Source organism: Colobus angolensis, unplaced genomic scaffold (genome assembly GCF_000951035.1).
Source record: "Colobus angolensis palliatus isolate OR3802 unplaced genomic scaffold, Cang.pa_1.0 Scaffold35, whole genome shotgun sequence".
Taxonomy (NCBI): Eukaryota; Metazoa; Chordata; class Mammalia; order Primates; family Cercopithecidae; genus Colobus; species Colobus angolensis.
Window position 1 is genome coordinate 6,806,663 of NW_012116821.1, and position 21,197 is coordinate 6,827,859.

Consider the following 21,197-nt stretch of genomic DNA (forward strand, 5'->3'; position numbering starts at 1 on the left):
TTAATGTGTCTGGGCATGTGTGTATGTATATATGTTGGTAAAATGGAAGCTGGCTGAGAATGGGGAGATGAGCCCCCAAAGAGCAGCCATTGAGTCCAAATCTCACAGTTTCAAGTGTGGTAGGAAAGCGGAGTTTGCTCTGCCCCAGCACTGGCATGCACAAGCACAGCTGGCCATGTAATTTCTGGGGCATGTTCAAAAAGCAGGAAAGAAGTGTCATTAAAGGTAGTAAAATATAACGCTTTTTCCTTTCTTCCAGAGTCTCTCTCTCAATTTGTCATGCTACTTTTTTGTTTGCTATTTAATGTTGCTCTAAGTAAAGAAAAATTAAATTAAATTTTTAAATTATTAGCATGAATTTTACAGTTCATCTTTGTGGTGTGTAATGCCATTTTTAAATGCAAATATAAGAGCATTTTAAACGTAAATATAAGAGCATTAACTCTTTAAGCCCTACCTCAGAGGTCTCATTTGGTGGATGGGGCAGGGCAAGAAGGAGTCTGTGTGCAATGAAAACCACTCCAAGGACTAGAGAGTGGGCTTAAAGCAGGAAGATAGGGTACCCACCTGTGGTGGGAATGAGGCTTGCAAATGCTTTCAAGCAGAGTCAGTATTGAATCTGACACTCACCCTACAAACTAAAAGGTCTTCAGATACCTGTAACTGGATGCTAGCCTGGAGCAGTTAAGGGCTTGGAACTGCTGTGAGTTTATAAAAGAAGCAAGACTAAGGGAAATTAATGAAAATTACACAATTCATATTTCACGGCTTGTACGTGCATGTGTTTCATTCTGACAAGTATATTGAGTATTATGCATATCTAAGCGCCCCAGGCTGGTTTGTCCGCTTAAAAAGTTATCGAAACCCCAAGCATCTTCTTTCCTCCTGCACTTCTCTCCAGTATCTGACTCCATCCTCACAATCCAAAGCTGGCTGCTGCATCCAGACACAATGTCTCCTCTTACAAGCTTTTACTTTTGATTTCTAATTCAAGAAATAGATAGTTCCCAGAGACTTTCACCTACATTTCATTGAGCAGGATATTGTATCATCGTCTACCCCTACTTGCAGGGAATCTGGGAATTTAATTTGGACTTGGCTTCCTTGCCTAGATGGTAGAAGCCAATGGAATAGAAGAATGAGAAGGGGTTTGAGGGAGCCAAAGAACAGTATCTACCATACTGCCTTTGCACAGATGCAGGTTGCAGGAATGCCTAGGCTCAGGTTCATGATTTCATCCAAGAAATAAGGGATCATCCGCTCAAATTCTTAAACAAATGCTTACCTGAGACTTTAGAGTTTCACATAAAAGAGAAATATTTTTTCATAGTATAGGTGGTAGATCAGCTGTATCAGAATCACCTATGGTTCTTATTTTAAAGTAAGCCTCTGAGCTCTATGCAGGTTCTGGTTCAGTAAGTCTAGGATGGAATTTAGGAATCTACATTTTAATGAACACCCCAGTGATTCTTATACATACTAACAGTTGAGAACTACTGCTATAGGAAAAAAATTTTGCCTGAAAAAAAGGTTTTGTAAATGTTTCCTTATATCATGGAAAAAGCACAGTAACATACCTGAGAAAAATCTGATCCTGAAAATAAAAACTCTAGAATGATTTAGCTGTACACTGTATCTGCAGGTCAAAATTAATGAATATATTGAATAGAAATTTGAAAAATGTCTATTAAAGACAGTGATCATAGTTCTGATATAGTTGATGTTGAACTGTGTGTTTCAAAATCATACATCCATCCAGGTTTGATAAAGATATGTGCTAACTATAGAAAATACAGAAATTATACAAATAGAAAGATGGGGGAAATCGTCATTGATCTGACAACAAAAGGCAATGATACCTAACATTCTAATGTATTTCCTTTTAGCTTTTTAAAGCATGGTGTTTTGTTTGTTTTGTTTTTATCTAACTGTGATCCAATTAGACTTCAGCCTGAGAGAAAGGTTTCCTCTCAGACATTTTTAAAGTCCTACCAGAGAGTTATTTTCAATAAACAATAACTATTTATATGGAGATTATTTGTTTTTAAACTTCCTTCAGATAGCATTTTGGAAAGAGGCACAACTTCTCCACATTGTTGAATGCTCATTAGTGTGGCCAGTTTTTTCCAGTCCACTAGAACAGGCTGTGCATTTCTGTAGCTTTGTGGTATTAGGATCATGATAATTCCATTTGGATTTCTCCCAAATTCCACATGACTCCATTCCTGAGATTTTAATTTTGATTCATCTCTTAGTCATCTGGTCTACATCTTTGAGCAACTTTTTAAGGATCCAGGGTGGCATATTTTGTGATTTTTCTGCAAATCTATTGCTTTCGCCCATATAAAACAACTTAGAGGCTATTAAATTATTGTCATAACCTTTTCTTCTCAGAATTCCTCATGTTGACATTGCTTCGTCTTCTACACATGGAAAAGTCAAGATATTGCTTCATTTCTGTTCTTTTCGTTCTTTTCCTGCAGGGATGCTCAAAGGATCCTTTTCAATGCCATTATTTGTTAAAACTTTGCTGGTATGTGAATGATTTACCCTGGAATTCATTGAGCTCTTTTTGTCTTCATATCACAATCTTTGTCTACCTAAAAATGCCTTTTTTCAGTTATTGCTTCAGATTCCTTTTTCAGGATCGTTTATTATTTTTGGTCAGATAACAATTGTTTCTCAACCACGTTAGTCTTCTTTTTCCTGATAGTTCTCATCTCTTTGTATTTTTTCTCTGAATTTTTCAGACTTGTTATCCTCCATGTCACTGGTTTGCCTTCTCCACTTTATTGCCTCTCTACTAATGCGTTTTTAAAAATTTTTATTTCAATAGTTTTAGGGGTACAAGTGGGTTTTGGTTACATGGATGAATCACATATAGTGGTGAAGTCTGGGGTTTTAGCATACCTATCACTCAAGTAGTGTACATTGTATCCTATAGGTGGTTTTTCATCCCACACTCCCCTCTCATCCTGCTCCCTTCTGAGTCTCCAGTGTCCATTATACCACTCTGTATGCCTTTGCATACCCGCAGCTTAGCTCCCACTTGTGAGAACATTCCCAATGCTTATGTTAACTCTACTATTGCATTTTAGATTTCCTTGCATTGTTTTCTTATTTCAGTTACCTTTCTTGTATTTCTGCCTTTATTTTAGGCTGGTCTATCTTTATGCCTCATGATTTTTATTTCATAGACTCAGTTGTTCTCTTGGTTTTTTAGTACTCCAAGCATACATCTTGTAAAATTTACTCTGCTTTATATGAGAAATTGTCTTCAGAAGTAAAATTTTCATCTGAATCTTTGGATCAATACTCTCTTTTTCTTCATCGATTTTATTTTTGTTGTTTTTGTGGACTTATCCTTGGATGAAGCAGAATATTTCCAACTCTTCATTTACCAACAGGAAGGATAGGTAGAGTATTTATAAGAACCCTGCCCCCCTACCCTGACCACCACACACAGGTACCTTTCACTTAGACTTCTTGCCTGGCACTCTCACATATAGACCTGTTATATCTGATATAGGTTAATGCAAATCAACCTAGTTCAAGTTGTAATATTTAGTAAGTATTCATCTTGAATGGCTCTTCTAGACTAAGGCTAGATCTTCACCCCCAACTATTGCAGTCTTTGATTAAGCCAGAGAAGCTAAGGCATTGTAGAATTATCTGTATATTCTTGGTGTTCTTTTTTCTCTTCCATGGTTTATAATGATTTTCTTAATTGAGCAACCTACAATTAAACATACCACCACCAGGCCAGCCCCAGGCTTGTCCCCTTCTACTTTCTGCTCTATTGAGTATTAAACATTATAGATCCTGTTGAAAGAGGACCCAAGTATTATTTTAGCTACCTCAGAAGACAGTTTCCACAGTGTTACAAAATATGTGTGTGTGTATATACATACATATATGTACATATAGATGTATGTATTTTTGTCTATGCAAAACTTGTGTTTCAGAACTAGGAGCAGAGTAGGAGGAAAAGACAGATAATTAGGCCTGCCTTTCCTGAAACCACCTCTGCTGGATCTGTATGTGCAGCGTGTCTTACATCCTTCAGGAAAACAGTTTTCAAACTATACATTCAACAGTGAAATTAGTTGCGATTCTCTTAAATCTCTCCATGCCTACACCTACAGCTGGGACTTTGCAATATCATCATCTCTCATTGCCACTTTGTGGTCTTTTTTGGTGTATCTTATTGAAAAAAAAAATTTTTTTAATAGAGATGGTGTCTTGCTCTGTCACCCAGACTGTTGTGCAGTGGCATGATCATAGCTCACTGTAACTCGAACTCCTGGGATCAAGTGACCTTCCCACCTCAGCCTCCCATGTAGCTAGGACCACAGGTATGAGCCACCATGCCTGGCTAATTTTCATTTTTTGTAGGGATCTGATCTTGCTGTGTTGCCTAGGCTGGTCTTGAACTCCCGACCTTAAGTGCTTCTCCCACCTCTGCCTCCCAAAGGCTAGGATTACAGGCATGAGTCACTATGCCTGGCTTCATGGGTATTTTAATAAGAAATTAAAAGGAATATCAGGTATTATTAGTCTACTGCCAAATTAAAAGAAGTTTGATTAATATTTAACAAATTATCAGCCAGAATTGTATGTATCATGTGTCAATTATTATTCTAGTCCATGTCTTTTTATGTGTTTAAGAATATTCTTTATTTTCTGCCTTTTTAATTATGTATTCTTATGCCATTCTTTCCCTAACAAAAACTATACTTTCTATTAGACATTTCATATACAATTTAAACTATTTGAAGTGTTCTTTGTGCCAAAACATTCATAAAGGAATAATGTTTTAAAATTCAAACGCTAACTATTAGATTTCTTTCTTAAGTATCTGAGCCTATTGAGGAAACTACAGTGGAAACAGAAATCCCAAAAGGATCCAAAGAGGGCCTGGAAACTGAAAAATTATCTGAAACAGGTTAGACTGTAAAATGAAACTAGTTAGTGCATAAAAGTACTTTCCATATTTTGTTATAACGGGTCCCTAATTTTAGGCATAATAGGTGCTTCATACTTATTTCTTTCTATGTTGTATGCTAATTGACATACATAAATATTTGGCTTACTCCATTAAAAGTGTATCAAACCAGATTATAACACTGGTTTTCACACAAATTTGTTTTATACATTTTTTATTAACAGTTAAAGTTTCCTTAAGAAACTCATGTTAATTATCCAAAAGCTTGAGTTTTAGTAACAGGTAAATATACATCTACAGCAAATATAAGAACAAAGCATAATTAAATTATAAATTTATGAATGTATATTGTTGCTTAGAATTTATTTTTTCAACTGTTTAAAAATATTACAAAGTATAAGTTATTTTGGCAATATGGCTAAAGATAGGATATTTAAAGCCCCTTTTTTCTTTCCTTTGTCTTTTACTCAAAAGTTGTACTACCTGAGTTTCCGGAAGACTCTTATCCTGATGTTCCTGAAATGGAGCCATTTAAAGAGAAGATTAATTCTTTCATCATCCTCTGGAAACAGCTGGAAGCAACAATTAGTGAGGCTTACATTAAAATTTTAAACTTGGAGATTGCTGACAGAACTCCACAGGAATTACTTCAAAAAGTAGTTGAGACTATGGAAAGTAAGGGCTTTAATCATGACATTAATTATCAAGAGCAGACAATAGTATTAGAAGCATTTTGAAACTTGAAAGCCTTCCTTGATGGTTTATGAAGTAAATGTTCAATATATCCAAGGCTGATGTATAAAATACTTAGCAACTATCACAGTGCAGGTCCTGACCAATCACAACAGCCATGCCACCCAAACACCTCTGGCCATACTGACCAGCTGTCACATAAGGAACTAACAAAGGCCTTTTTGCATACATATTTAATCTAAGAGACTAATAATAATAATTAATTTTCTTAACCTTATAGTAATATGCTAATAACTTTTTTTGCTAAAAATATTTTCCCCAATGATTCTCTTTTTCTCTAGAACCATTTCAATATACTGCATGGGAGTTAACTGGGGAAGATTATGAGGAAGAAACAGAAGACTACCAGACTGAAGCAGAGGTTGATGAGGAGCTAGAGGAAGAGGAAGAGGAAGAGGCATGATTCTTTTATTTCTACTCATCCTTATTTGTGAAGTCCTTGAAAATATGCAAATAAGAGTGGTAACTATCACTTTTGGACCCCAAGTGAATGGACATTCTCATTGGCACATACATTCTCCCTCTGCCTCAGCTTCACTTGACCCCCCTGAAATTCCAGGCTATGTAGTATGAAAAAAGACTCATGAAAAGATAAAAGGAAACTACTTTAACTTTTTTACACGGAAAAAAAGTTTAAGTTTTAAATACATAAATATTTTATAAATTTAGCGGAAGTCATTGTTGTAACTAAAAGAGGCATGAAAATAATGAGCAGTGTTCTCAGTTAGGAGCAACCCATATTCAGGCCCCATCCACTCCCTTGGCATCAGAATTTGGACAACTATTCTCATTTGATAGCTGTCCAGTTCAGACATCTATCAGTAATGAAACAGGAAGTGGTTCTTTTAATTTGAAGCTTTATAAATATTATGTTATTAAGTTATATAAACATAGACTTGTGATTAACTGGGTTAAGTTGCCTGACTTAAACCCAAATATATATGTGTCAAACTACAAACAATATGTAGTGTGATTCTGATAACAGGTTTTAGTACTTTATCACTAAGGAACTGGAGAGCCTTTCTTTGGGATGACTAAAGGATGTGGGTTTTGTCCCACTCAGATGCAGATTCTTTTCTTTCATCATCCATCGTCTGCCATGTCTGCTGTTGTTCTTCTGTTCCCACTCTGGCCTGCCATAAAATGATCTCTGGTATCTGCAGACAATTATCAAGCCGGCTATAATACTCAAAGCTTATATTTTAAAGTATGGTCTTCATTAATAATATATATTAAAAAAAAAACCCTCCCAATTCACAGAGCATTGGGTAAGGTACTAACAAGGGTCTAGCCTTAGGAATGGGGAATAACTAGACCTAGCATAAATGAAGCTTTGGCCCCACCTATCAAAAAGCAAAACCCAAAAGGATCAAACTGCTTCCAAGTAACCTAACCGTGTCCAAGAGCAATGCTCAAGAATATTTATGGGAATACAAAGTAAAATTATAGTAGCCACTGAAAGATTGTGAGACCTGCAAACAGGCAGAAAAATATGACTCACATTGAGGAGAAAAAGTAATCAACTGAAATGGATTCAGAACTGACAAAAGTGTTCTTAGAATTAGATGACAAGGACAGTAAAACAGTTGTTATTCTATACGTTCAAAAAGTTAAACAGAGATATAGAAGATATAATAAATACCTCAATTGAACCTTTAAGATTGAAAAGTATAGTATATGGAATGAAATATATATTAATGGTATGACCGCAGTTTAGCCACTGCAAGAGAAATAGCAATAGAAACTGTCCAAAATGAAACAACAGAGGAAAAAGATTCTGAAAAAAAATGAGAAGAGCATCAGTGATCTGTGGAACAACTTCAAGCAGCCTATTATACAGAATGCTTGGGACCAGAAGTGTTTCTGATTTTAGACTTTTTCAGATTCTTGAATATTTGCACAATACAAATCACTTGAGCATTTTTAATCTGAAATCCAAAATGCTACATTTTCTTTGAGTGTCAGAACACTGCTCAAGAAGTTTTAGAGTTCAGAGCACTCCAAATTTCAGATTTGGGGATTAGGGATGCTCAACGTGTATATATAGTTCAGATCTACAAAAAGTATGCATGAGGGGGTTCAATCCCCTCATTTCTTCAATGAAATAATGGCCAAATTTTTTCTAAATTTTGAAAAAAAATTACAAGCTCTCAGATTCAATATGCCCAATAAATAAACATGCTCAAGCACAAGAAACATGAAGAAAATATTGTAATAGCACCAAGTACATCATATTCAAATTGCTCAAAACCAATTTTAAAAATAAAGGAGAAAACAGATATGCCACATACACAGGGACAAAGATAAGGATGACAGCATATTTCTCATCAAAAACAATGCAAGAAGAGAGTGGAGCAACATCTTTAATGTATTGAAGGGAACAAAAAAAACTGTCAGCCTGGTGCGGTGGCTCATGCCTGTAATCCCAGCACTTCGAGAGGCCAAGGCGAACACATTGCTTCAGCTCAGGAGTTCAAGACCAGCCTGGGCAACATGGCAAAACCACATCTCTACAAAAAATACAAAAATTAACCAGGCATGGTGGCGCACACCTGTAGTCCTAGCTACTCGGGAGACTGAGGTGGGAGGATCACTTGAGCCCAGGAGGTCAAGGCATCAGTGAGCTGAGATCACACTGCTGCACTCCAGCCTGGGCAACAGAATGAGACCCTGTCTTAAAAATAAATAAATAAATAAAAATAAAATAAAATAAACTGTCAACCTAGGATTCTGTGTCCACTGAAACCCTCTTTTAAAAACAAGGGCAAGCTGAGCGTGGTGACTCACGCCTGTAATTCCAGCACTTTGGGAGGCCAAGGCAGGCAAATCATGAGGTCAGGAGTTCAAGACCAACCTGACTAACTTGGTGAAACCCCATCTCTACTAAAAATAGAAAAATTAGCCGGGTGTGGTGGTGTGCACATGTAATCGCAGCTACTCAGGAGGCTGGGGCAGGAGAATCACTTGAACCTGGGAGCCGGAGGTTGCAGTGAGATCATGCCATTGCACTCCAGCCTACGCAACAGAACGAGACTCCGTCTCAAAAAATAAAAATAAAAAAATAAAAACAAAGACAAACTGAAGACTCTGTTAGACATACAGAAGCTGAAACAAAGCAGCCAGACACAGGTGGCTTCCATGATGAATTCTGCCAAATCTTGAAGAAAGAAAGAAAACCAATTCCATACAAACTATTACAGAAAATTGAAGAAGAGAATACTTCCTAGTCATTCTATGAGATCAGCATTGTTCTGATACCAAAACCAAAGACATTAAAAGCAAGGAAAGAAAAACAAACTGCAGTCTAATATCACTCATTAACATAGATACAGACATTCTTAACAAAATTTAGCAAATCAAATCCAAAAATGCACAAAAAGAATAATACACCATGACCAAGTGGGACTTATCTTGGAAATTCAAGTTTAGTTTAACGTTTGAAAAGCAATCAACGTAATTCATCATATGAAGAAACTGAGGGGAAAAAACGTGATCACCTCAATAGATACAGAAAAAGCATTTGACAAAATTCAACATCTATTACTGGTAAGAAAAAAAAATGAAGGGAACTTCCTTGGCTTGATAAAGGGTATCCACAGAAAGTTTCTAACTAACAGCTAATGTCATACTTAAGGGTAAAAGGCTGAATGCTTTTTTCCTAACATCAGGACAAGGAAAGGATGTTCACTCTCACCACTTCTATTCAACACTATACTGAAGGTTTGGCTACTGCATTCAGACAAGGAAAATAAATAAAAGGCATTCAGATTGAAAAAGAAAGACGCAACTATCTTTATATCTAGGAGATAAGATTTTCTATTGTAATAGGCTGAATAATGGCACCCCAAAGAAGTCCATGTCCTAAGCTGTGAATTGACACCTGTGAATGTTACCTTATACAAAAAGGGATTTTGCGGATGTGACTAAATTAAGGATCTTGAGATGAGGGAGTTATCATGGATTATCCACGTGGACCAATGTAATCACAAAGGTCCTTATAAGAGGAAGACAGGAAGTCAGAGAGAAGGTGCTTTGAAGCTGGCTTTGAAGATAGAGAAAAGGGCCATGAGCCAACCCTAGAAGTGGAGAGGCAGGAATGGATTCTCTCCTGGGGCCTCCAGGAGGAATTAACCCTGTCAACAAAATCACAGTAGCTCCATAAAACTCTCTGGGCTTCTGATCTCCAAAACTGTAAGAAAATACATGTTTGCTGTTTAAAGCCACTACATTTGTAGTAATTTGTGTAAGCAGCATTATGAAATTAATACATCTATGTAGAAAAGCCAATGGAATCAACGAAAAAGCTACTAATAATTGAATTTAGCAAAGTTTCAGGACATAAAATCAATATACAAAAATCAATTTTATTTCTATATGTAAGCAATAGACAATCAGAAATTGATTTTTAAATGCCTTTCGAAATAGCATCAAGAAAATGTAATACAAAGGGATAAATTTAGCAAAAGATATCCAAGAACAATACACTAAAAACTACAAAATTATGCTGAGAAAAATAGAAGAAAGCCTACATAAATGGACTGATAGATATACCATGGCTGAGCATGGTGGCTCACATCTGTAATCCCAGCACTTTGGGAAGCCGAGTCAGGCGGATCACTTGAGGTCAGGAGTTCAAGGCAGCTTAGCCAACATGGCGAAACCCCTTCTCTACTGAAAATATATAAAGTAGCCAGACATGGTGGTGTATGCCTATAATCCCAGCTGCTGGCAAGGCTGAGACACGAAAATCGTTTGATCTTGGGCAGTGAGCCGAGATCGTGCCACTGCACCCCAGCCTAGGTGACAGAGTAAGACTCCATCTCAAAAAAGAAAAAAGAAAAAAAAAGTAGATATACCATGTTCACAGGTCAGAAGACTTAATATTGTTATATCAATTCTCCCCAAATTTATCTAGAGATTCCATATAATCAAAATTTAAAACCCAGCATACTGTGGTAGGAACTTATAAATTGATCCTAACATTCATTTGAAAATGCAGAGTACTTAAAATAATGTAAACAAATTTTAGAAAGAATAACCAAGTAAGAGAATTAATACGTTTGATTTCAAAATTAATTAATTGTAAAGTTATAGCTATCAAAATAGTGTCACTGGCATAAAACAGCAAATAGATTAATAGAACACAAGGGAGTCCAGAAATAGAGCTACATATATATGGACAATTGATTATTGACAAATCTACAGAGGCAATTTAGTGGAGAAAGGACAGTCTTTTTGACTTTTTAATAAATAGTGCTGGAACAATTGGAGATCCATATGCATAGTGAACTTTGAACCAAACCTCACATGATATACAAAAACTAACTTAAAATGTATTCTAGGCCTAAATGTAAATTATAAAACTATAAAACTTCTGGAAGAAACCTAAGGGAGAATCTTTGAGACCTTGGATTAGGCAAAAATTTCTTAGACATGACACCAAAAGCAGAATCCATAAAGAAAAAAAATGATAAATTGGCCTTCATCAAAAGTAAGAACTAAACTATTTAAAAAAAAAAAAAAAAAACACTATTGGCTGGGCACGATGGCTCAAGCCTGTAATCCCAGCACTTTGGGAGGCCAAGATGGGCAGATCACCAGGTCAGGAGATCAAGACCATCCTGGCTAACACGGTGAAACCCCATCTCTACTAAAAAATACGAAAAACTAGCCGGGCGAGGTGGCGGGCACCTGTAGTCCCAGCTACTCGGGAGGCTGAGGCAGGAGAATGGCATAAACCCAGGAGGCGGAGCTTGCAGTGAGTTGAGATCCGGCCACTGCAGTCCAACCTGGGCAACAGAGCGAGACTCCGTCTAAAAAAAAAAAAAAAAAAAACACTATTAAGAGAATGAAAAGACAAACTTGGATAAAATATTTGCAAATCACATATCTGATGAAAATCCTTATATCCAGAATATATAAAGAATTCTTAATACTCAATGAGAAAACAAACAATCCATTTTTTTAATGGAGAAAAGATTTTAACAGACACCAGATACTTCACCAAGTAAAATATACAGATGGCTAATAGGTACATGAAAAGATGTTCAACCTCATTAGTCACTAAGGAGGTGAAAATTAAAATCACAGTGAGACACTATTAGATAATGATTAGAATGCCTAAAATCAAAGACTGACCATACCAAGTGTTAGCTAGGATGCAGAATAACTTGAATTCTTATATACAGCTCATGGGAATATAACTTGGTACAATCACTTTGGAAAATAGTTTGGCAATTTCTTAAACAGATAAATATACATCTACCATAGCAACCAGTCCTACCACTCCTAGGGATTTATCCCAGAGAAAGGAGAGTACATGCCTATTCAAAGACTTGATGAGTGGTCACAGCAGCTTTATTTGTAATGTCTCCAAATTGGAAACCATTCAGGAATTCATCAACATAGGAGGAGGGATGACTGCTCTCTCTGTGAACCAGCAGACTTAGCCTCTCCTCTTGGTAGTTCTGAGGAATCCAAGCAGCCCAGATGAGTGGGTTTCCCCTCAACAAAACACACCTGCTCCACCAAGGGACAAAGTACTTCTTTAAATGGGTCCTGCTCCCTGTGCCACCCAATTGGGTGAGACCTTCCAACAGGGGTTGTTAGATACCCCATACAGAAGCGATCCTACTGGCATCAGGTTGGCATTCCTTAAGGTCAAAGGTCCCAGAAGAAGGAGGAGGCACCCATCTTTGCTGCTCTCCAGCCCCCTCAAGTGACATCTTCAGTCACGGGGGCAAATCAGATGAGTAGTGCCTGAACTGAACCCCCAGCAAGATGCAGCAGCCCTATAGAAGAGGGACCTGACTATTTAAAGGAAAACAAATAAGCAGAAAATGACAACAACAGCATCAACAACAACAAAAAGGCCCCCACAAAACCCCATCCAAGGGTCAGTAGCATCAAAGACCGAAACTTGACAAACTCACAAAGATAGAAAGAATCAATGAAAAAATGCTGAAAACCCAAAAGGCCAGAGTGCATCTTCTGCTCCAAATGATTGCAACATTTCTCCATCAGGGGCATGGAACTGGACGGAGGATCAGATGGGTGAATTGACAGAAGTAGGCTTCAGAAGATGGGTAATAAAAAAATTAAGATGAGTTAAAGGAGCATGTTAACCTTGATAAAAGGTTAGACGAATTACTAGCTAGAATAATCAGTTTAGAGAGGAACATAAATGACCTGATGGAGCTGAAAAACACAGCATGAGAACTTCATGAAGCATACACAACTATCAACAGTCAAATTGACCAAGCAGAAGAAAGGATATTGGAGTTTGAAGACCACCTTACTGAAATAAGACATGCAGACAACAATAGAGAAAAAAGAATGAAAATGAATGAACAAAGCCTCCAAGAAATATGGGACTTCCTAAAAAGACCAAACCTATGGTTGATTAGAGTACCAGAAGGAGACAGGGAGAATGGAAACAAGCTGGAAAACACACCTCTAGATATTATCCAGGAGAACTTCCTCAATCTAGCAAGACAGGCCAACATTCAAATTCAGGAAATACAGAGAACACCATTAAGATACTCCATGAAATCAACCCCAAAACACATAATCATCAGATTCTCCAAGGTTGAAATGAAGGAAAAACTGTTAAGGGCAGCCAGAGAGAAAGGCCAGGTAACATACAAAGGGAAGCTCATCAGACTAACAATGGATCTCTCAGCAGAAACTCTACAAACCGTAAGTGACTGGGGGCCAATATTCAACATTCTTAAAGAATTTTCAACCCAGAATGTTATAGCCAGCCAAACTAAGCTTCATAAGCAAAGGAAAAAGAAAATCCTCTCCAGACAAGCAATGCTGAGGGATTTCATTACCACCAGGCCTGCCCTGCAAGAGCTCCTGAAAGAAGCACTAAATATGTACTGGAAAGGAAAAACTGGTACCAGCCACTGCAAAAATACACCAAAATATAAAGACCAATGACACTACAAAGAAACTGCGTCAGCCAGTGTGTAAACTAAGCAAATAGCATCATGAAGACAGGATCAAATTCACAATACTAATCTTAAATGTAAATGGGCTCAATGGCCCAATTAAAATGTACAGAATGGCAAACTAGATAAAGAGCCAAGATCTATTGGTATGCTGTCTTCAAGAGACTCATCTCACATGCAAAGATACACACAGGCTCAAAATAAACGGATGGAGGAAAATTTACCAAGCAAATGGAAAGCCAAAAAAAGCAGGGATTGCAATCTTATTCTCTGATCAAATGGACTTGAAACCATAAAGATCAAAAAAACAAAGAAGGGCACTATATAATGGTAAAGGGAACAATTCAACAAGAAGAGCTAACTATTCTGAACATATATGCACCCAATGCAAGAGCACCCAGATTCATAAAACACATTCTTAGAGACCTACAAAGAGACTTAGAATCCCACGCAATAATAGTGGGAGAGTTTAACACCCCATTGTCAGTATTAGATCAATGAGACAGAAAATTAATTAGGATATTCAGGACTTGAACTCAGCTCTGGATCAAGCGGACCTAGTTGACGTCTACAGAACTCAATACCCCAAATCAACAGTATATATATTCTTCTTAATGCCACATGGCACTTATTTTAAAATCAAACACATAATTGTAAGTAAAACACTCCTCAGCAAATGTAAAAGAACTGAAATAATAACAAACAGTCTCTCAGACTGCAGTGCAAGCAAATTAGAACTCAGGATTGAGAAACTCACTCAAAATCACACAATTTCATGGAAATTGAACAATCTGCTCCTGAATGATTCCTGGATAAATAATGAAATAAGGCAGAAATCAAGAAGTTCTTTGAAACCAATGAGAACAAAGAGACAATGTACCAGAATCTCTGGGACACAGCTAAAGCAGTGTTAAGAGGGAAATTTATAGCACTAAATGCCCACATCAGAAAGCTAGAAAGATCTCAAATCAACACCCTAACATCACAATGAAGGGAGCTAGAGAAGCACAAGCAAACTAAGCCAAAAGCTAGCAGAAGACAAGAAATAACTAAGTTAAGAGAAGAATTGAAGGAGATAGGGACACAAAAACCTTCCAAAATATCAATGAATCCAGGAGCTGGTTTTTTAGAAAATTAACAAAATAGACCACTAGCTAGACTATTGAGAGAGAAGAATCAAATAGATACAATAACAAATGATAAAGGGGATATCACCACTGACCCCACAGAAATACAAACTGCTGGGCCAGGTGCGGTGGCTCACGCCTGCATTCCCAGCACTTTGGGAGGCCAAGGCAGGCGGATCACCTGAGGTCAGGAGATCGAGACCAGCCTGGCCAACATAGCGAAACCCCATCTGTACTAAAAATACAAATATTATCTGGGCGTGGTGGTGCACGTCTGTAATCCCAGCTACTCGAGAGGCTGAGACAGGAGAATAGCTTGAGCCTGGGAGGTGGAGGTTGCAGTGAGCAGAGGTCATACCATTTCACTCCATCCTAGGCTACAGAATAAGACTCCATTTCAAAAAAAAAAAAAATAGAAAAGAAATACAAACTGCCATCAGAGAATCACTATTAATACCTCTACACAAACAAACTAGAAAATCTAGAAGAAACGCATAAATTCTTGGACACATACACCCTGCCAAGACTAAATCAGGAAGAAGTTGAATCCCTGAAAAGACCAATAACAAGTTCTGAAATTGAGGAGGTAATTAATAGCCTATCAACCAAAAAAAGCCCAAGATCAGATGGATTCACAGCTGAATTATACCAGAAAGACAAAGAGGAGCTGGTACCATTACTTCTGAAACTATTCCAAACAATTGAAAAGGAGGGACTTCTCCCTAATTCATTTTATGAAGCCAGCATCAGCCTGATACCAAAACCTGGCAGAGACACAGCAAAAAAGAAAGCTTCAGGCCAATATCCCTGATGAACACCGATTCAAAAATCCTCAATAAGATACTGGCAAACCGAATCCAGCAGTGCATCAGAAAACTTATCCACCATGATCAAGTTGGCTTCATCCCTGGGATGCAAGGCTGGTTCAACATACACAAATCAATAAATGTAATCCATCACATAAACAGAACCAAAGACAAAAACCACATGATTATCTCAATAGATGCAGAAAAGGCCTTTGATAAAATTTAACATCCCTTCATGTTAAAAACTCTCAATAAACTAGGTATTGATGGAACATATCTCAAAATAATAAGAGCTATTTATGACAAAGCCACAGTCAATATCATATTGAATGGGCAAAAGCTGGAAGCATTCCCTTTGAAAACCAGTACAAGACAAGGATACCTTCTCTCACCACTCCCATTCAACATAGTATTGGAAATTCTGGCCAGAGCAATCAGGCAAGATAAAGAAATAAAGAGTATTCAAATAGGAAGAGAGGAAGTCAAGTTGTCTCTGTTTGCAGATGACATGATTTTAAGATCTAGAATACCCCATTATTTCAGCCCAAAAACTTCTTGAACTTATAAGCAACTTCAGCAAAGTCTCAGGATACAAAATCAATGTGCCTGAACCACAAGCATTCCTTTATACCAACAGTAGGCAGGCAGAGAATCAAATCATGAATGAACTCCCATTCACAATCACTACACAGAGAATAAAATACCTAGGAATACAACTAACAAGGGATGTGAAGGACCTTTTCAAGGAGAACTACAAACCACTCCTCAAGGAAATAAGAGAAGACACAAACAAATGGAAAAACTTTCCATCCTCATGGATAGGAAGAATCAATATCATGAAAATGGCCATACTGCCCAAAGTAATTTATAGATTCAATGCTATTCCCATCAAACTACCATTGACATTCTTCACAGAATTAGAAAAAACTATCTTAAATTTCATATGGAATCAAAGAAGACCCCGTGTAGCCAAGACAATTCTAATCAAAAAGAACAAAGCTAGAGGCATCACGCTACCTGACTTCAAGCTCTGCTGCAAGGCTACAGTAACCAAAACAGCATGATACTGGTGCCAAAACAGACATATAGACCAATGGAGCAGAACAGAGATCTCAGAAATAATACCACACGTCTACAACCATCTGATCTTCAACAAACCTGACAAAAACAAGCAATGAGGAAAGGATCTCCTATTCAGTAAATGGTGCTGGGAAAACTGGCTAGCCATATGCAGAAAACTGAAACTGTACCCTTTCCTTACACCTTATACAAAAATTAACTGAAGAGGGATTAATGACTTAAATGTATAAGCCAAAAGCATAAAAAACCCTAGAAGAAAACCTAGGCAATACCATTCAGGACGTGGGCATGGGCAAAGACTTCAGGACAAAAACGCCAAAAGCAATTGCAACAAAAGCCAAAATTGACAAATGGGATCTAATTAAACTGAAGAGCTTCCACACAGCAAAAGGAACTATCATCAGAGTGAACAGGTAACCTGAAGAATGGGAGAAAATGTTTGCAATCTACCCATCTGACAAAGGTCTAATATTCAGAATTTATGATGAACTTAAACACATTTACAAGAAAAAAAAACCATCAAAAAGTAGTCAAAAGATATGAACAGACACTTCTCAAAAGAAGACATTTATGTGGCTAAAACCATATGAAAAAAAGCCCAACATCACTGATCATCAGAGAAATGCAAATCAACACCACACTGAGATACCATCTCATGCCAGCCAAAATGGCGATTATTAAAAAGTTAGGAAATAATAGATGCTGGTGAGGCTGTGGAGAAATAGGAATGCTTTTACACTGTTGGTGGGAGGGCAAATTCATTCAATTATTGTGAAACACAGTGTGGCAATTCCTCAAGGATCTAAAACCAGAAATACCATTTGACTCAGCAATCCCATTACTGGGTATATACCCACAGGAATATAAACCATTGTACTATAAAGACACATGCACACGTATGTTTATTGCAGCACTGTTTACAATAGAAAAGACATAGAACCAACCCAAATGCCCGTCAATGATAGACTGGATAAAGAAAACGTGGTATGTATACACCATGGAATGCTATGCAGCCATAAAAAAGAATGAGATCATGTTCTTTGCAGGGACATGAATAGAGCTGGAAGTCATCATCCTCAGCAAATTAACACAGGAACAGAAAACCCAACTAACTCACATGTTCTCACTCATAAGTGGGAGTTGAACACTGAAAACACATGGACACAAAGAGGGGAATAACACACACCAGGGCCTGTTGGGGGGTAAGAGGAAGGAATGTAGAGGATGGGTCAATAGGTGCAGCAAACCACCATGGCACATGTGTACCTATGTAACAAACCTGCACTTTCTGCACATGGATCCCTTTTTTTTTTAGAAGAAATAAAGAAAAAACTAAAAAAAAAATTATAAGAACTTGAAAGAATTTTACCCCCAAAAAAATCAATTACTAAAATATGGGCTTAGGAAGAAAGATAAAAACTAAACAAAAATAATAGATGGGGTAGGCTTTATAGGTCATTTCTTACATATACCTTCATTGATTAGATAATTCCCTGTATTTTTTGAACATCAGAAGAAAAAAAAAATCATTATTTTCCAGCTCATTTTGAAGCTTGCTTTTGATTTTTTTTTTTTTTTTTTAGACGGAGTCTCACTCTGTCATCCTGGCTGGAGTGCAGTGGTGCAATCTCGGCTCACTGCAACCTCCACCTCTCCAGCTTAAGCGATTCTCCTGCCTCAGCCTCCTTAGTAGCTGGGATTACAGGCACATGCCACCACGCCTGGCTAATTTTTATATTTTCAGTAGAGAAGGGGTTTCACCATGTTGGCTAGGCTGGTCTCGAACTCCTGACCTCATGTGATCCACCCACCTCGGCCTCCCAGAGTGCTGGGATTACAGGCATGAGCCCCTGCACCCAGCCAAAGCTTGCATATTCTGATATAAATATCAAATAAAAGTAGTAAAAGGAAAGGTTAGTCTCACTTTTGCACCTTTATAGAAAGTTGGTTGTATCTTGTTTTGTGAAAAGAAGTATGATGTAAATAAGCACGTAAAGTATTCCATTTGTATTTTTTAAAATACTATATTTGTGCCTAAATATATATCTATTTTTATAGGTATATTGGTAGGATTTTTTTAATGAGTCTGGGAGATAAAACTATTAAGAATGCTAACATAGTGCTGGAAGAAAAAAGGTGAAAGGAGATTTTCACTTTTTATACATTGTAATGTGTTTTGAATATTTTTACAGTAAGCATGTATTTTATATCATAAAAAACATTTTTTAAATGTATTTCCCTTGCTTTAAATAAATTGAAAGAATCCTTAAAGGACTTTGCACATATTTTCTTTATCATAAAAGAAAATACATTTTACACTTTCAATTGAGCTAAATAGGATATTTCCAAATTGTTATTTGATCATATATCCACTTAATAGCAAAGTAAATTCTGAGGCATCTCTCATTGAATTTGCCATGGGTAGGAAGTTGTGATCTTGACTCAGCTTTTACTTTTAGGGAAAAATTCTATTTTAGAAACTGACCTCACAGTGACCCAGCATCAACACATTCCAGAATTTTTCATGACATCTATGTTGGTAGAGGACTGAGGGCACCTTCATTTTCAGTGCTGCTTTATTTTCCTCATGAAAATAGAGAAACTTAGGATGTGCACTTAGAGTAATATATGAGAAACTGATTTTTCATTAATTAAAATAATATTAAGGACTGGCCCTTTGTGGATTGTTTTCAAGTTGCTATAGATTAGATATTATTCAAGAAGCATTTTTAAAAATTCTCTCCATCAAAATACTTTTTAATTTAATGTTCTCCAAACTTTGAATAACGTTTCTAGGGTGAAGATAAAATTAAGGAGAGAAAGAGGTATTTGGGAGACACAAAACACTTTTGTCCAGTAGTCCTCAAAGAAAACTTCATCCTACAACCAGGAAACACAGAAGAAGCAGCCAAGTATCGAGAAAAGATCTACTACTTTTCAAGTGCTGCGGCTAAAGAAAAGTTTTTGGAGCATCCTGAGGACTATGTGGCTCATGAAGAACCACTGAAGGTGAGACAGTATTCCTATCTTAATGATTGCTCCCACAGGATTTTTTCACGACTGATTACCAATCGCTACCAATTTACTTAAGGGTGAAGTCCCCAATCTGATATTACAATATAAAGAAAGTATCTAAGTTCAAAGAACAACTTTTTGGAATATAACATAAAATAATTATCTATTTTGATATCTGTAGTAATTACTTGTGTCAAACCAGCACTTAATATCTGCCTTTTTAGCTGAAGTAAAAATAAAACAAAACATAAACAAAAACAAACCCCACAGCTGGATGAATTCCTTTCTATAGTGAGGCCTGTCATGCTAGTTAGTCTCTGAGAGCAGAGCAGGATGATGGCCTTCTACAGGATTTTGGAGAAGAGTGGAATTCAGGGATTGGTGAACTTTCAGAGTCATAAGTGGGTTGACATCTATGGAAGTAAGATTAGTGACACTGCTATTGACTGGTTCACACTCAGAATTGTTAAAGGGGTAAGTCCATCCTGATTGGTAAGTTTCAAGAGTGAGGGCTGACACTGGTTGGTTGGATTGCAAAAATGTGTTTCCTGAAGTGAGTTTACCCTGATCAATTAAACCAATTTAAAATTGATTGAGTGGGTATTGTTACCATGGCTATCCAATAGTCATTTTTTAGTGGAGCATTGTTATAGAGGAGAAGGGTACTTTGGTGAATGTTCCCTGGACGTTTTTCTGTTACAGCTTTGGCTGACTTTCTCAAAACACTCTCATCATAAGCAGATGTTATTTCTCTTTGGCCCTACAGAAGCTCAACAAGGAAAATGCATTGAGCCTCAAAAAACAAACTGTTGCCGTGACCTTTGTGCTTGACCAGTCCACTTTTGCTTTGACTGGACCACTGCCACCTCTTGGTAACCATTGCTTTGATTGTGCTTTGTCTTCAGGATCATACTGATAAAGCCATGTTTCATCTCCTCTACAATTCTTCAAACAAATGCTTCAAGATTTTGATCCCATATGTTTAAAATTTCCATTGAAAGCTCTGTTTTTGTCAGCAGATGATCTGGGTGCAACAGTTTTGGCAATCATAGAGTAGAAACTTTGCTCAACTTTAATTTTTCAGTCAGAAAAATTGTACACTGAGCCAACGTAGATGTCTAGGCATGTTGGCTATTGTTTCTGCTGTTAAACATCAGTCCTTGTCAGTTGGGCCACAAACAAGACAAATTTTTTCCTCACAAATTTAAGTGGGTGGTCTGCTGCTACAGGCTCCATCTTCAACATTGTCTCATCCTTTTTTCAAGCAAATTGTCCATTTGTCAACTGCTGATCTCTTTGGGGCATTGTCCCCAGAAACCTTCATAAAGCATCAATGATTTCACCATTTTTCTTCCCAAGCTTCACCATAAATTTGATGTTTATTCTTACTTCAATTCTAGCAGAACTCATGTTGCTGTGATCTATTGCCTTGTTTTACATCATACTGATGTCTTATCTTTCTTAGTGCTTCAAACTAGATCCTGTTCAGACATGTTATACAAGTCCATATGAGTTT

General features: G+C 37.1%; 1 protein-coding gene across 1 annotated transcript in view; it reads left to right on the plus strand.

The window, feature by feature from the left end:
- The first annotated feature begins 67 nt into the window (after positions 1 to 67).
- The window catches only part of LOC105519516 (adenylate kinase 9-like), a 34,654-nt gene continuing 13,524 nt past the window's right edge, over positions 68 to 21,197 (plus strand). Inside the window, exons 1-5 of the mRNA XM_011952885.1 lie at positions 68 to 119; positions 4,856 to 4,945; positions 5,420 to 5,620; positions 5,980 to 6,095; positions 19,463 to 19,675. Coding sequence (XP_011808275.1) covers positions 68 to 119; positions 4,856 to 4,945; positions 5,420 to 5,620; positions 5,980 to 6,095; positions 19,463 to 19,675 — 672 coding nt within the window. The remainder of the gene's footprint in view (positions 120 to 4,855; positions 4,946 to 5,419; positions 5,621 to 5,979; positions 6,096 to 19,462; positions 19,676 to 21,197) is intronic.